The 15,835-nt window shown below is 43.8% G+C and overlaps 1 protein-coding gene across 1 annotated transcript in view; it reads left to right on the top strand.

Moving 5' to 3' along the window:
- Positions 1 to 12,474: 12,474 nt before the first annotated feature.
- Positions 12,475 to 15,835, top strand: part of ITIH5 (inter-alpha-trypsin inhibitor heavy chain 5) — a 76,444-nt gene continuing 73,083 nt past the window's right edge. The window contains exon 1 of the mRNA XM_036242121.1: positions 12,475 to 12,634. Within this exon, the coding sequence (XP_036098014.1) occupies positions 12,545 to 12,634 (90 nt within the window). The 5' untranslated portion in view covers positions 12,475 to 12,544. The remainder of the gene's footprint in view (positions 12,635 to 15,835) is intronic.

The raw sequence follows: 15,835 nt of genomic DNA, 5'->3' as shown, positions 1-15,835 counted from the left end.
TCCCACAGTGTCTGGGTTACATGCTTTGTCTTGCATCAGGCTGGGAAGCCCTCCGTGGGGTTGGTGGGTCTCTTTTCTCATTTCCCTTCCTTACTCTTGGTCTTCATAACGTCACCAGCTGTGCCCTTTAGGATACACAGGGAGAGAGAGGAGAGAGAGGAGAAGTGAGGGCCAGGAAAGACACCACTCTAACCGAGTGGAGGCTGTGATGGTTGGCTGGAGCATGGTGCTTAGATATTTGAACAAACATTATTCTGTGAGGCTGTTTTGGGTGAGATGAACATGTAAACTGGTGGACTTTGAGTAAAGCAGATTGCACTCCCTAAAGTGGGTGGGCCTCATCCAATCAGTCGAAGGCATGAATAGAACAAAAGGCTCACCTGCCCACCCCACCCCCAGTGGGAGGGAATTCTGGATTCTAACAGCGACTCTTCCCTGGGGCTCCAAGCCTCTACAGTCATGTGAGCCAATTCCCTACAAGAAATCTCTTTCTCATGCATACAACCCCTGTTTCTCTGGAGAAACCCAACTAAGACAGGTTCCTTGGGAGTGGGGCTGATTTGTTTCTCTCATGAACAGGCTGTCAGGACACTTTCTGCAGTGGGGGAATCTCCAACCACAAACCTCTTGGCCGTGGCCGTGTGGGTTCAGCAGTTGCTCAGAGCGTCTCCCTCAGCCGCTGGCTTCCTGCCATCTACCCACCTCTAGTGGTGTCATGTTGAGTGTCTCCTTGCAGTTCTCGTGTGTGGAAATCAAGTGACCCATTGCAGCTCCCTCCACAGGATGCTCCTCTCCTCCCAGAATGGACACACACGCACCGCAGGCAACAGGCAGCGTGCAGCTCACTCCTGGGGTTGCCTTTCCCTCTCACAGATGGCTTCAGCCAGCCTGGCGGGCAGGGGAGACACCAGGGCACACCAACCTTCTCCACTGGCATCCCTTACCTCAGTCCCTCCAGCATCAGCTTTTGAGAAGGGTGATGGGTGAAGGGGCACGAAACTGGCTTGGGGTCCCATCTAGCACTCATTTTGCAATGTGGCATGACATACCATGTTGTCCTTGATCTTTGAGAGAGTCCCTGTAGAAGATGCTTCTCTTCCCTCTCTCCTCAGATGTGCACAGTGCAGGCTCGAGGGCAGGGTACCAGGTAAATAACCGGAGGGTGTGGAAGGCTGAATAGAGCCCCACAAGATTTCTGCGTCCTAATCCCGACACCCTGTGAATATGCTACTTTACAAGGCAAAAGATTTTGCAGCTGTGTAAGGATTTTAAGATGAGGAAATTTTCCTGGGTCATCTGGGTGGGATCCCCCGGGAAAGAAAGCGGGTGACAGTAGGGTCAGTCAGAGAGGAGATGTGACGCTGGAAGCAGAGGTTGGAGAGTCGCGGGCCGTGAGCCAGCATCGGTGGCCTCCAGGAGCTGGAAAAGGCAAGCGATCGCTCTCCCCTAGAGCCCCCGGAAGCAACACAGCCCTGCCAGCCCATCTGCAGCCTCCAGACCTTCGGAGAGGGAAGAGAACACAGGTGTGTTTTTATAAGTCACTAAATTTGTGGCCGTTTGTTACAGTGGCCATACGAGACTCATACAGATGTTCTCTTGGGGTATCTGCCACTGAAAATATGTCATGCATAACACAAATATAGAAAATAATAGTTCCCTGTTGTGGTCCTAAAGTTATCTTGATATAAGGGGGACCTTATTGGGATATGTAAAAGGCGGTTAAAACCATGGCAATGTAAAAATTAGAAAGATATTCCATTACTAGGTTCAATTATATAGTCAGTGACATTTTCTGTGCTATGTTTAATGACTTAAACCATTTAGAATAAAGAAAAACACAGACCAAATATTCAATAAAAACACGGCAGCCTTATGAGGAAATATAAGCTATGTCGCTGTTTGGAGGTTCAGATATGGATTTATAAATTTCAGAACCTGGAGGAGTTACTCCGCCTTTCTGAAGTCGAGTTTTCAGCTGTGTGGTGGAGGTTGCCTGAGGAGAAAATAAGATACGGCATGTACAACATTTAGCATCATGTTGGCATAGGGTTGGAGGCAGAGAAACAAGTTAGCTGCCTGTCTCTCTTGTGCTTTTAAAGTTGTCTTAGCAAGACTCTTGATAGAAGGGGGACACATGCTGGCATTTCCCTTTAAATGGTGGCAAAACCATGGCAATATTTTTTTAAAAAGATGCTTCATTAGAAAATTGAGTTATGTAATCAGTGGCAGGCTGAGAAATGACCTCGTACAGTAGAATTGGCCAGCAGTTTCCTCTATGAGTTCTGTCAGGCCTAGTTGATAGAATAAGCTAAGAGAGAGTGACTTTCTTTATTCTCTATTTTAAAGGTGGTGACTATGGGATAGAGAAGGTAGAAGGTTGACCACACACACACACACACACACACAGTTGCAAGAAAACTTCAGGGATAGCAGGAAAAGACCCTTCCCTCCTCTTCTTTCTCCCTCCTCCAACTAGAGTCCCATTTCTCACAAGGATGAAGGATATAATAAACTTTGGTTTTAATTTTAATTTTATTTTGACGTGATTACAGATTCACAAAAAATTGTAACAATAATACATCAGGTCCCATGTACTCGATTTCCTCACTGGTCACATCTAACGTTAACTACTGTATTGCACAATGTCAAAACCAGGGAAATTGTGGTTGGTACAATCCAAAGACTCACTCAGATTTTACCAGGTTTACACAACTTGTGTGTGTGAGTGTGTGTGTGTTTGATCCATGCAACTTGATAACACGTGTGGAATTGTGTAACCACCACAATCACAGCCAAGATACAGAACTGCTCCATCACCATAAAGATGTTCCTGGAGCTATAACTCCTTTGCAGTTACACCCAATCCCTCCCTCCTTCAGCCTCTTGCTGTGTCCCTAAATGCTGGCAAACAGTAGTCTCTTCTCTGTTTTTATAATTTGTTTCTTTGAGAATGTTATATAGAAAATCATACAGTATGTGACCTGTGGGAATTGGCTTTTTTTCACTCAACATAATGCCCTGGAGTTCACCGAAGTTGCTTCATGTATCACCACTTTCTTCCTGTTTATTGCCAAGTAATATTCCACAGGTTGAATGTACCATAGTTTGTTTCATCATTTGCCCATTAAAGAATAGTTGGAGTGGTTCCAATTTTGTTTTAGTTTTATTATGAATAAAGCTGCTGTGACTATGTACAGATTTTGTATGGGCATAAGTTTTGATTTCTCTAGGATCAATGCCTAGAAGTGGAATTCCTGGATCGTATGGTTGAGTGTATGTTTAGTTTTTTGTTTTTAGTTGCCAAACTTTTTTCCAGAGTGGCTGTATCATTTTACCCGTCCACCCTTAATTCCGAGGGACCTAGTTTACTGCATTTTTGCCAGCATTTGGTATTGTCACTGCTTTATTATTATTATTATTTTTTTATCCTCACCCGAGGATATTTTTCCATTTTTTGTACAGATAGAGTGGGAGGGAGAGAGAGGAAGGGAGAGAGAGAAACATCGACGTGAAGGGACACATCGAGTGGCTGCCATCCGCACGACCAACCAGGGCCGAGGACAAACTGCAACCGAAGTACGTGCCCTAAGCGGGAACCGAACCCGGGTCTCTCTGGACCGCAGGCCGACGCTCTAACCGCTGAGACAAACTGGCCAGGGCTGTTTTATTATTTTTATTTCAGTGGTTCTCATAGGTGTGTAGTGATATTTCATTGTGGTTTTAATTTTCATTTCTCGAAAAGCTAACAATGTTGATTCTCTTTTCACATCTCTATTTGCCATCCGTATATCCTGTTGGTGAAATGTCTTTTTGTGGATTTTGCTCATTTTCTAATTGAATTATTTATTTGCAGTTGGGTTTGGAGAGTTTTTTATGTATCAGAGGCCCCATCTCCAAATACTATCACATTGGAGGTTAGGGACTTCAACATACAAATTCTGGGGAAAACACAAACATTCAGTCCATAATGCAGGTGATGACCAGGGGCCAGTGGCTCCTCTCAAATTCCCTCCTGGCTTATGGAATGTAGAATCCACTGACAGTGCATGGGAAGTCATTCACCCTAAATAAAAACAATTATTTGATTAAAAAATCTGGATAGTTTATCACGAATTGGCGAGAATAAAGTTCATTCTACACGAGAACTCAGTATGAAGATAACCTTGAGATGTGGGACAAAGTATTACATATTTTTGTTCGGCAAGTCCGCACCTGTGCAATGCAAACCTGTTGCTTGTCACACAGACAAGAGGTTTCCCCTTGCCAGCCAGGCAGCAAACCCCCTGAGCACCACCAAAACAACCTGACAACAGCTCTGTAGTTGGGTCTTGATTCTGTGGATTGCGTCATAGCTCTCGGCATCAACCACAAAACCCAACACTTGCTTCAATCAAACCCTTCCAAAGACACACCTGTGGCTTTCGGTAAAAGCACTCTGGCCATCTCTCAGCATCTGGAAAAGATTTGGCAAGTCTTCAGGGACAAAACACACCCCATGGATCAACTCCAGGTCTTTCTGGCTTCTCTCTTCATGCCCGGGAGTCCAAGAAAGCAGCAGGGTGGGGCAATCGTGTGGGCACAAGGCAGGTTGCACCAAACCTCCCTCTCTATCAGAGCATCAGCGAAGTCTCTGTGCTATTCCAAGTTTCCCGTGGTCCCAGGTTAACGCCCAGAAAACCAGGATACCACTTGTCGTCCTAGGCATCCTTCCAGACGAAAATAAAAATGACTAAAAATAAAAAATTTAATTTACAAAAGTAAAAAGAAAAGGAGAAAAGAAAAATGATTCTTCACATTGCACTGTGATGGTTCTGTGTTTAGTGAGCATTTCTGCAGGGACAAACCACCACTCACTGACAAATATTTCTTCAGCGCTATTTGCCCGGCTTTGCATTGTACATTAACGCAGATGCAGACGAGTAAAGACAGCTGTCCACAGCTAATGCCCAGGAGTGAAGAACTGGCTGTGATGTTTTTGTGTGTACTTTTAGGGAATAAGGCAAAATTAACGCGGATCATGTTTTCTGATGACCACAGGAATGTTAATATTATATTACTATATATTATAAACTACACATTTTTCAAAGTGAGAAATGTTCTTTTGGTGTGTGTTTTTAGAGAAGGGGTGTAGCAGTTTCTGAGTGCAGATATTTTGGGGGAAATCCTTGAAGGGGCAATAGAAAAATCGAGGTAGGATTGGGGAAATGAATGGATTAGAATGGCTTCTCTCCGCATATAGAATTCAAGTCTATCAGAAATCTGAAACTCTATAAGAAGTTTAAGCACCAGATAGGGTATTATATTGAAGGTTTAAAATTTGGTTATCTTTCCTGTTTTTATAACTCTTGCAAAGATAAATATATAATACAGAGGGATAATTGTGGGTTAACATGTTTTTGGCAGTTGAGGCCACAATATCATGCTTTTCTTTGAAAATATTCACCTCCAGAGAGGTAAATGCTTTTGGTATTTAAGGTCTTGCATCCACTCAGTGGCTGTGCAAACTGGTGTTCCAGAAATTTCCAATGAAAAGCACAACGTGAAAAGTATACCATTCTACTGGAGTCTTCCTTACTTATTCACAAAACATTTCTCAAGCTCGGATGATGGGCTGGATGCTGGCACAATGTGCAAAGATAGATAGAATATGGATCCTGTCCTCCCCTGGGTCTTGGTTCAGTGGGAAAGACAGACAGGTAAACAAAGAGATTAATCCTGAACGAGTAGTACATTCAGTGTTCAAAAATCAAATAGTAAATTTAAGAACAAATCCCTCCCTCTGCGGGGTTCTGCCCTGTCTCTACCCTCTCATAACTCCACCTTCCCCATTTATTTATTTTGTTTTCCTAGAATTTCTTTATGCAATATACACAATTATGCATATGCTTTTTATCTTTTTCCTTTCTCACATTAAAAACAGCCTGCAGCGCCCTGACCGCTTTGGCTCAGTGGTTAGAGTGTTGGCCTTGGGTCCAGAGAGACCCGGGTTCGGTTCCCACTAAGGGCATGTACCTTGGTTGTAGTTTGTCCCCAGCCCTGGTTGGGTTGTGTGGATGGCAGCCACTCGATGTGTCCCTTTCACGTCGATGTTTCTCTCTCTCTCTCTCTTCCTCCCTTTCCCTCCCACTCTATCTGAACAAAAAAATGGAAAAATGTCCTCGGGTGAAGATAAAAAACAACAACAACGACAGCCTGCAGCATATACTACACTTGCTTTTCCCCCTTAATCATGTAGTATTTTGAATGTCTTTCTATGTCAATACGTAGAACGTTTCCTCATCCTTTCTTCCAGCTTCATGGTATAACAGCATATTTGAATAGACTCCCATTAATGAACTTCTGGATTGTTTCTAATCTCTGGGCACTAGGAACAATGCTGTAATGAATAACTTTACCTACATCATTTTGTATCGGAGCAGGTATTGTATGATAAATTCCCCAAGGTGGGTTTGATGACCAAAGAGTAAATGTATGTGCAGATCTGATGAAGATTGCTGCCAGAGGCTTACATCATATTATTCTACAGAGCTTTCTACATATATAATCCTAGACAGCCGCTTAGCCCAGATGAATCCTGGGTGCAGAGTCCATAGCACTGATGTCATTAAAAAGCACTTGTCCTCATCTACTCAGCATGGGTAACAGAAAGAAATGATTTCCATCCTTTCCAGGTGCATGGCACAATGTTTGCAGGATTTCTAAATCATCTGGGTGATTTTTCAAATGACATGTGTCACGCCCCAATGCCTTCCTCCCTTTCACCCCCAACATACACCCTTGCCTGGTGTATTCTTCCACTCCAAGGGCCCACTGTGAGACGCTGTCATTGAAGGGAGTGGCAAAAACCTTAGAGCAAAGGACAGTCCTTCAAAGTAAAACAAAAAGGTTTATGCAAAATATGTCACAATGCCTTCATTTTTTTTTTTTTTTTCCTTTTGCAAGGAGCTGGAGGAAACAGTTATGAAGAAGTTGACAGCTTGGCAATTGGGGACCCTGTGCCCTCCCACCTTTCAGCTCAAGACAATTCTAGAGGTAATTCCCCCAATTTGAACCTTTCCCCAGTATTTTGTGTTGTCATTTAGCCAATGTCAAAGTCTTTTTTGCTGTTGTACCCTCTCCGGCTGCTGTCTTCTCAATGTTTTGTCTTCTCCATCTAGCTTCCAAGTTCTGATCCATGCAAACAATGTCTAATGCCTTCAGAAAGGCTTCTCTAACTATTCGAGTCCACGATTACAATCTCACCCTCTTCTCCACTTAACATCTGACATGTTTGCTAGTCCCACCTTCAGACTCAAATGCGACATTCTTCCAGGTCACAGAGCATGTTTAAAATGTTGGGTATATTACACACAACCAGTTCAGGACAGAATATACATTCTCCGAATATACAGGACAGAATATATGGCAGATATACATTCTCTCATTCATCCTTCAAACGCACTGCATGTCAACTGTATTCTAGTCCATGTGCCAGAGACTGGAGAGCCAAAAATGGGCATGAGATAATCCATGCCCACTGGGAAATCAGAGTCCAACTTGGGTCTCAAACCTGTAAGCAGATAATTAAAATATGATGAGTTACTGTTTGTGAATAGTTGATAAATTCAACAAATAATCAGTCTGAAGAAGTTAGAAAATATTTTTTATCTTTATTGCTGAAAGTATTACAGATGTCCCCATCCCTTTTCCCCCATTTACCCCCTCCTCCCCACTCCCACCCCCCTCCTGCCTTCCCCACACTATTGTCTGTGTTCATTGGCTGTGCATATATGCATATAAGTTCTTCGGTTTATCTTTTCCTGCCTCCCATCCCCCTTCCCTCTGAGATTTATGAGTCTGTTTTCTACTTCCTTGTCTCTGGATCTATTTCTATCATCAGCTTATTTTGTTCATGATAATCCATAAATGAGAACATGTGGTACTTGTCTTTCTCTGACTGGTTTATTTTGCTTAGTGTAATACTCTCCAGGTCCCTCCATGTTGTCTCAAAGGGAAGGGTGAGAGATGTTTCTTTCTTATAGATGCATAGTATTTTATTGTGTGATATACCACAACTTTTTTATCCACTCATCTACTGATGGGCTCTTGGCTATTGTAAATAGTGCTGCTATGAACATAGGGGTGCATATATTCTTTCTGACAGGTGTTTCAGGCTTCTTAGGACATATTCTGAGAAGTGGGATTACTGGGTCAATGGCAGTTCCATTTTTAATTTTTTGAGGAATCACCATACTGGCTGCACCAAAAGTTAGATAACTTCATTCTCTATTTCCTCTGCCACAAGTTTTGTGTCTGGATAAAACTCAATGGTTAGTAAAGTAGATGAAAAGTCCGTATAACTAGACTCCCAAGGTATCGTGGACTCCTGAGAAATCAGAGTCAAAGCCAATAGCAACCCATTTCTTCCCCAATCTCTTTGATTTAGAAGGAAAACAACAACAACAAACAGCCCAAGATTATAAGAAACTATAGCAATTATATAAAGTTGTCAGGAGTCCAAGAGAAACTCAAGGTCATATAAATAGATAAAAAGGTAAGCCCAAGGAGGGGGAAAAGAGCTGGCCCAGAACAGAACAATGACCTCACAGTCACTTCGAAAGGAGCTGGGGGTGGATCTGAAAGGGGCCCAGAGGACTTGGGGAGGCCTTTAATCTCAGAGCAGCTGGATACAAAAACCGGGGGATGTCAGGGTTAAATTCAAGGGAGTGAAAAAGAAAACAATGGACAAGCTGCCTTTCTCCTCGTCAATCTCTGCCTTGGCTGGAGTAGCCATGGCTTTGGGCCCATCAGTTGGCAGTCTCGAGTGGGAGACCAGGATACTGCTGGTAACTCTAAAGAGTCTGATTCTAAAATTTTGGGGTCCTTGGCCCATCCTCAGTTACTCAGGGAGATGTTTCCTTGAAAGAGCTGGCACAGAGTCTGCCCCTGCTGCTGAGCCGGGGGCTTAGACTCTGTCAGTGAGGCCCCGGGGCTCTCTCTGCTGGTGATTTGTCTCTAACTGGTGTGTGATCCTGGGCAAACCTCTTGAGGTGTCTGACTGGAAAAATTTAGATTGAGTGAGATGTCCTTTAGGGTCTTTTCCAGCTTTGAACTTCTAGGAGTTCGGTCGTTTCAAACTGGAAAACCAGGGCCTCCTGGAAGTGAAATGAGAAACACGTCATCAAAGGACCAGTGTGTGTGGGGACACCTCAGCCCCTTCCGGAGGGGAGGGGCAGTTAACTTTTTCATCCTTATTTGTAAGGCCAATAGAAATCATTGCCTATGCTGGTCGACAGTTTTGGAAATTTCTCACTGGGGCTTATTTTGATTACATCTACCCAGTTTTTAAAGATCGTTTCTACTTGGTCACACAGAAGCCTAGGCTGTCCCAGTTTGCCAATCCTAGGAAATTCAGAGGTTCTCTCAAGTCATGTTGCTGTATGGCAGTCAAGTTCAGACCGTAGCCCTCCTCTTCTCTAGCACAGCCGGCTCGGGCCTCCGTGTTCATATATATGCAGACTCAGGGAAAAGCTCTAAGACACAAAATCTTCCTCCCTAAGCAGAGGGCAGGGAAAGACCCAAGAAAAAGACTAGCCACTCCAGCCTGGCAATTAATGGAGCTTGTTAAGGTGTGTCTTGGGCAGCTCTAAAACGAAATGGATCCCTGCACCACTTGGCAGGTGCCAAAGACTGATACAGGGCAAAAGGAAGAGTCACAAGTACTAATACATGAATGCCACCAGGTACAGGAAATTGCTTTAATGCTTGACCAGGTCAGGACAACAACCTGTTCCAGAAAACAGCAAATAAAGGAGGCAAGGAAGGTGTATTGGTTTATGTCAGAAGGAACAGCAATTACAATCTGACAGTCTCTAAAAGGGTTTTGCACAAAGCAACCTCCATTCTGGCCATGGTCCAGCTTTCGGGACACACGGCAGTCATGGAACAGTTTCTCCTCCACTCTCCTTTCCCTCAGCCTAATGCTATTTACCAAATTTTCATTAAGCAATAACCTTACATTTAGAGCAGTCTACAAGTTGGGGAAGATCCTAGTTGTCAAGGAACTTCTGTTCCAATTGGAGAAACTGGCCTTAAAGTAAACATTAACAATGTATGAGCACTGCGGCCTAGAGCAGAATTGGAGAGTCCTACAAGACGCAGAAAGTAAAACTCACTTTTCCTAATGGTGGATCTCTGCAAAAATCAGTTGGAGTAAACTGGGCAAAGAGCTGATTTGAGGACAAAAGTAGAAATGAGTGGGAGAGGGGTGCTACGAAGGGAAGACAAGGTGTGGTCCCAGTTCTGTTGGAGGACTGAAATAATAGAGTTGTTATGTCCCCTTTCAAACAACCAGACTTTCCCCCAATTCAACTTTCAGTTCACAAGTAGGTGTTTTTCTTTTGAGAGGGGTGGGGTTGAGGAGGATAGGCCAAAGATTCCAGAAGATTTGGGATCACCTCTCAGTTGGCCTGGATCATGAGACACATTCAAAAGTCATGGTAAGATTCTAAAATAAACATCCTCTGATTTAGTTCAAAGCTCTCCTTTACCTGTTTTTTTTTTCTTTTAAATTGATTTTAGAGAGAGAAGAGGGGAGAGGAAGAGAGAGAGAGAAACATCCATGAGAAACATGGATCTGCTGCTTCCATCACGTCCCCTACTGGGGATTGAGCCTGAAACTGAGGCATGTGCCCTGACTGGGGATTGAACCAGTGACCTTTTGGTACATGAAAAGACACTCAACCAGCTGAGGCACACACCAGCTGGGTTTCCTGTGGTTTTGTCATAGAAATCTTGTGGGATCAGCTACTGTCACTTCTTGTTGTTTGCATGTTTTTAAAATTAGCCTGTGGTTAAGCTATTGAATGATTAACTGTTAATGACAGAGGGTGTCCTTTCATTTATTTAACATTAGCAACATGTTTGTTTTTCCTCTCCTGATGTCTCTTTTGAACAAAAAGCATTACAGTCGTCCCTCACCACTTCATGCTTCGACTTTCGCGGCTTCACTCTATTGCGGTTTTTTCAAATACTACATACAAGAGTACATAAAATATTTTAAGAAGAGATATCACCACAGACTAACACACTCAATTTTTATTTTTCTTGTTTTCCCCTAGTTCTTATGTCCATGCATGCATGTTTTTATACTTAATTACAGTCATTCTGTTGATACTATTATGTAATCTGATTTTACCCTTTATTTATTTATTTATTTTAATCCTCACCCGAGGACATTTTTCCATTTTTTGTTCAGATAGAGTGGGAGGGAGAGAGAGGAAGAGGGAGAGAGAGAAACATCGATGTGAAGGGACGCATCGAGGGGCTGCCACCCGCACAACCAACCAGGGCCAGGGACAAACTGCAACCGAGGTACATGCCCTTAGCGGGAACCGAACCCGGGTCTCTCTGTACCGCAGGCCGACGCTCCAACCGCTGAGCCAAACCGGCCAGGGCTTACCCTTTATTTTATATTACAAACATTCTTCAGGTTTCCACAGACCTCGTGATTATTCTTTAATGGCTGCCTAATATTCCACAGAATAGATGTTCCATTATTTGAGTTAGCCATTTCTCTGTTCTTTGCCATTGAGGTTGTCGTCAGCCACTCACTGTTATTCAGCTCATCGATTTAGATACAATTGTTACAACACATAAAAATGTCTTTGAGGTGATTGTCTCTCGGAAGGTGAAATAAACAAGCCAGCTCCAGCTACACAGTGTATCTACCAGCGAAAATGATGGTGCCCAGACTCTGAAAGGCTGTGCATAGATGGCTGGTAGGTAATAATTCTTCCCAAGACAGTGAATAGTTTGTAACTAAGATAACAGTGATATTCATTTTCATGATTAATGACCAAAAAATTAGAAATACTACATGGTACCACTTCTAGCTTCCTCTTTCCTATCCTCTTACGGCAGAACCGCATAAATGGGGACAACGCTGCCAGTACTTTTTGCATTAGACTGCTAATTAGCATCTCTTAATTTGGCTTCTAAGCGTCAGTGCCTGAGGTCAAGAGGAATGTACTGTTCTCTGGGCAGAGAGAAGATCCGCTGTTGTCTTTAGTCTAGCAGGTGGAGGGAGGATGGGCACCTGTATGTATAAGAGTTGAACGGGGGTGGTATATATAGCAGATCAGGGAGGTGGGCTACGTCCTCCAGAGTCCTCTTGCAGAAATGAAGCATGTCCGTGAAGAAGCCTTTCACACTTTGCAGAAAACTAAGCGTTGGGGGCGGGGTGGCAGGTGTCACAGGCGCTGGATGAAGAAGGCTGCGAAGAAGGCGAGGGAGGGAGTGGGGGAGGGGAATCCTGCGGTCAATGAGTAAGGGGGCCAGGCTGAAGAACGGGCAGAGGAGGGGACCTTTGGGGCGAGTTGCGCAGCGGGGGAGCAGCTTGGACCCGGGGAGGGCGGGGCGCGGGGGGCGGGGCGCGCGGGGGGCGAAGCGGCGAGGAGGCGGGGCCGTGCGCCTCTGCTGCGGGAGTCCCGGCGCTGTCCCCTGGGCGCGCCGCTGCCCGATCCCCACGCTGTTCCCCACGCGTCCACGGCGTCCCAGTGCCGCCATGCTTCTGCTGCTGGCGCTGTGCTTGGGGCTGCCGCTTTGCGCGGAGTCGCTGGAAGAGGCGCAGAGATGGGGTGACACTTCGGAACAAGTAAGTGGAAATCTGGGGGGACTCAGTGAGGGCCCTGGGCACTGGCTGTTGTCCCTTCCCACCGCCTCCTTTGGGCGCGTGGCCGCTGGACAGGTTCCTTGGCCACTTCTGGACGCCAGGAAGGGAGGGACCACCTCATACCCTGTCACACCGTCCCTTCTTTTCTTCTCCTTTCCCCAACCTTCTAGGAGAGCGCTTCTCTATTGGTCACTTGTGGCAAGAGTCTGGATGGGAAGTTTCCTGCAAAACTGTGTCTGGGACTTCAGAGTCCTGCAGAACCAAATCTTCTTGACTCCTGTTATCTGCTCAGATTTCTGCTAGTTTTTTTTTTTTTTTTTAAATGTCATTTCTGAGGCAGAGTCCTAAATTAAATAATTACAAGGATCTTCTTTAAGAGCTGTGTGGGACAGGGTGTTGTTACAGTTGCTCCTAGCGGTTCAGGAAGAAAGCTCAATTTAGGGAAAGTTGCAAACTCCTGGAAGCGTCTGATTTTCCCAGCTGAAAATTGGGAGAACATCCCAGCAGGTGGCGGAGGACCAGGGACTGAAGGGTCTCAGTTCTCCTGGTTAGTATTCTGTGCATCTGCCAGGGTTTGTGTTTAAATGGCCTAATCTCACAGGTGGGTAAAACATGAAACCCCGATACAGTGTTGAATGAACAGAAAAGCTTTTTGAAAAATATAAAACAAGTTCACATGAATATCAGTGTAAAGACCTTATAAGGAGAAATGGCTCTGTCCCAAGCAGACAGTGCGTATCTACATCTGCTGGTGTTGCTTACACATATATCATGTAAGTTACTTTTAAGTTGTTTCATGTAAAGCATGTTTTCACATGATGTGAGAAGGAGATAAGCAGGCATACTCCTTCCTCCCCTCTTTTCTAGCACCTTGGTTTGCAGAGCAGATCCAGAAGATGGAATCTGCCTAAAACCAGATGATTACATTCATGTTGAAGCTGCCTCATGGATTTGCTTCCTGCAAAGTGGAAGAAGTGGTCATTCTCTTGTAGGGTTGTCAGAGGGAATAACCCATAAAAATTCCTGGAGGCTGTGCATGGAGTGGAGAAAGTGCAGGCCGTAGATCCAGAGAGAAAGGTTGGTCTTGGCTGTTTACAGTTGTGAGGCCTGGACAAGTGGTTTAATCTCCTGCCCTCTTCCTTCATGTTGATCACAGCAGGGGGTAGATCTCCTTTTGAGAATTCTTGTAAGTGTTCAGCTGGGGAAAGGTGTACAGTGGGCACTCAATAAACGGTAGTGTTTTAGTAAGTGGTTAAGGGTGTGGGGTTGGTGCCAGGCTGCTGGGTACCAGCTCTGTGACACTGGGCAAGTTACTTGGGGCCTCAATGTCCAATTCTGTAAAATGCAGGAAATAATAGGATGATGAGAATTGCATAGCTAATAGACGTGAAGTGCTTGGAACAATGTCAGCACTTAATGTTGGCACTGCCTGGTAGGCTTGGGCAGCTGAAGTGCTGAGGGAAGGAATTTCGGGTAAAGATCTTAAAAAGTTTTTTGGGGGGGATGGAGGAAGGACAGTGTGGGAAGAACTGAAACAAAGATTCTGTTTATGAACTAGGAGGAGGGATTAAAGCTCTACATCTGCAAGTTCAAGTAGGCTTTTAATACTCTCTAAAATCTCCCACATAAAATAACACAGTTTTGGCCCATTTTAGTGATTTCAGTCTGTCTTTAACCCCTGGCCTTATTCATTCGTCTTGAAAATAAGTCATAAAAAAAAAACCTTCAAGATATAGAGTCTTATGAAAATTAGCAACTTTGCCTCTTTATCACTACTCTATTAAACATTTTGTTTGTTTATTGAGATGTAGAATTTAAGAGCACAGGTTTTAGAATCAGACTTTCTGAGAGTTAACGTCTATGAGCCTCTATTTCCCACTCTCTAGAATGTGGATGAGAGATGACTTAATTAAAAGGATTTTGAAAATTGAGAGAAGTAATAGTATACTTAAAACTAAGAATAGTATCTGGAAAGGTAGTCTGTGCTCTATTCTCAGAATATGGTCTTCAAAATTATATGTAAAGTCAATTTTTCTTATATTACTGAATATTAAATTGCATTGCATTTTCAGAGAAGTTGTCTTATTTGTCATTTACCTTTAATTGGAGGTATTACTAATACCATTTTAGATTCAGATTCCTTTTGCACTTATCCTCCACCTCATCTGCAGACAATATTACCCAAAGCAGGACTACTGTGAGCAGTGTTTTCCAAACTTTGGTGTGCAAAAAGACACTCTGGGACCTAATTAAACATCCACATTTCTGAGACCTCTGCTCCCATCAGTTTAGATCCCTTAGGTTTGGGTGGGGCCCAGATGATTCTGATGATCTATGGATCACACTTAGAATAATGCTGCTTTCAGACTCTCCCAGGAAATTAATATTAAAAAGGAATTCTCTTGTATAAAATCAGCCTACTACATATGTACCTGTGTTGTAAGTTTCAAATTGGTATGGTTTCTTTAAATAAGGCTAAGGCTGTATTCCTGTTATTACAAAAGTAGTTTTTAATTTGCAAAATAATAATCGCCATTATTAAAGGTCCATAACATTCCAGAGAATTTACTAGGAGCTCTATGTAAAAGCAATAAGAAGCAATTAAGTATATGGTTAAGAGCGCTCCAAGTAGAGCCAGACTGCCTGCGTTCAGATCTGGATTCCACCACTCACTGGCTGTGTATTCTTTTTTTTTTTTTTTTTATCCTCACCCGAGGATATTTTTCCATTTTTTGTACAGATAGAGTGGGAGGGAGAGAAAGGAAGGGAGAGAGAGAGAGAAACATCGACGTGAAGGGACACATCGAGTGGCTGCCACCCGCACGACCAACCAGGGCCGGGGACAAACTGCAACCGAAGTACGTGCCCTTAGCGGGAACAGAACCCGGGTCTCTCCGGACCGCAGGCCGATGCTCTAACCACTGAGCCAAACTGGCCAGGGCTGGCTGTGTATTCTTGGGCAGGAAACATAACCTCTTTAAGCCTGTTTCATCATCTGCAAGACAGAATTATTAATAGTTTTTACCCATAGTCAGGTGTAGACCTAGGTTTTGAGAGGAGAGTAAAGTTCACACAATATGCAGGGACCTCTTGAAGAAAAAGAATACCAAATTATGATGGCAAAACATGGTGCTAAAGTAAACATTTATTTAAGATGATAAGTAAATCACAACAAATGACACA

The sequence above is a fragment of the Molossus molossus genome, unplaced genomic scaffold, assembly GCF_014108415.1.
Source record: "Molossus molossus isolate mMolMol1 unplaced genomic scaffold, mMolMol1.p scaffold_m16_p_1, whole genome shotgun sequence".
Lineage (NCBI taxonomy): Eukaryota > Metazoa > Chordata > Mammalia > Chiroptera > Molossidae > Molossus > Molossus molossus.
Note: the sequence above shows the minus strand (reverse complement) of the source record. Positions and strands in the feature narration are given on the sequence as shown.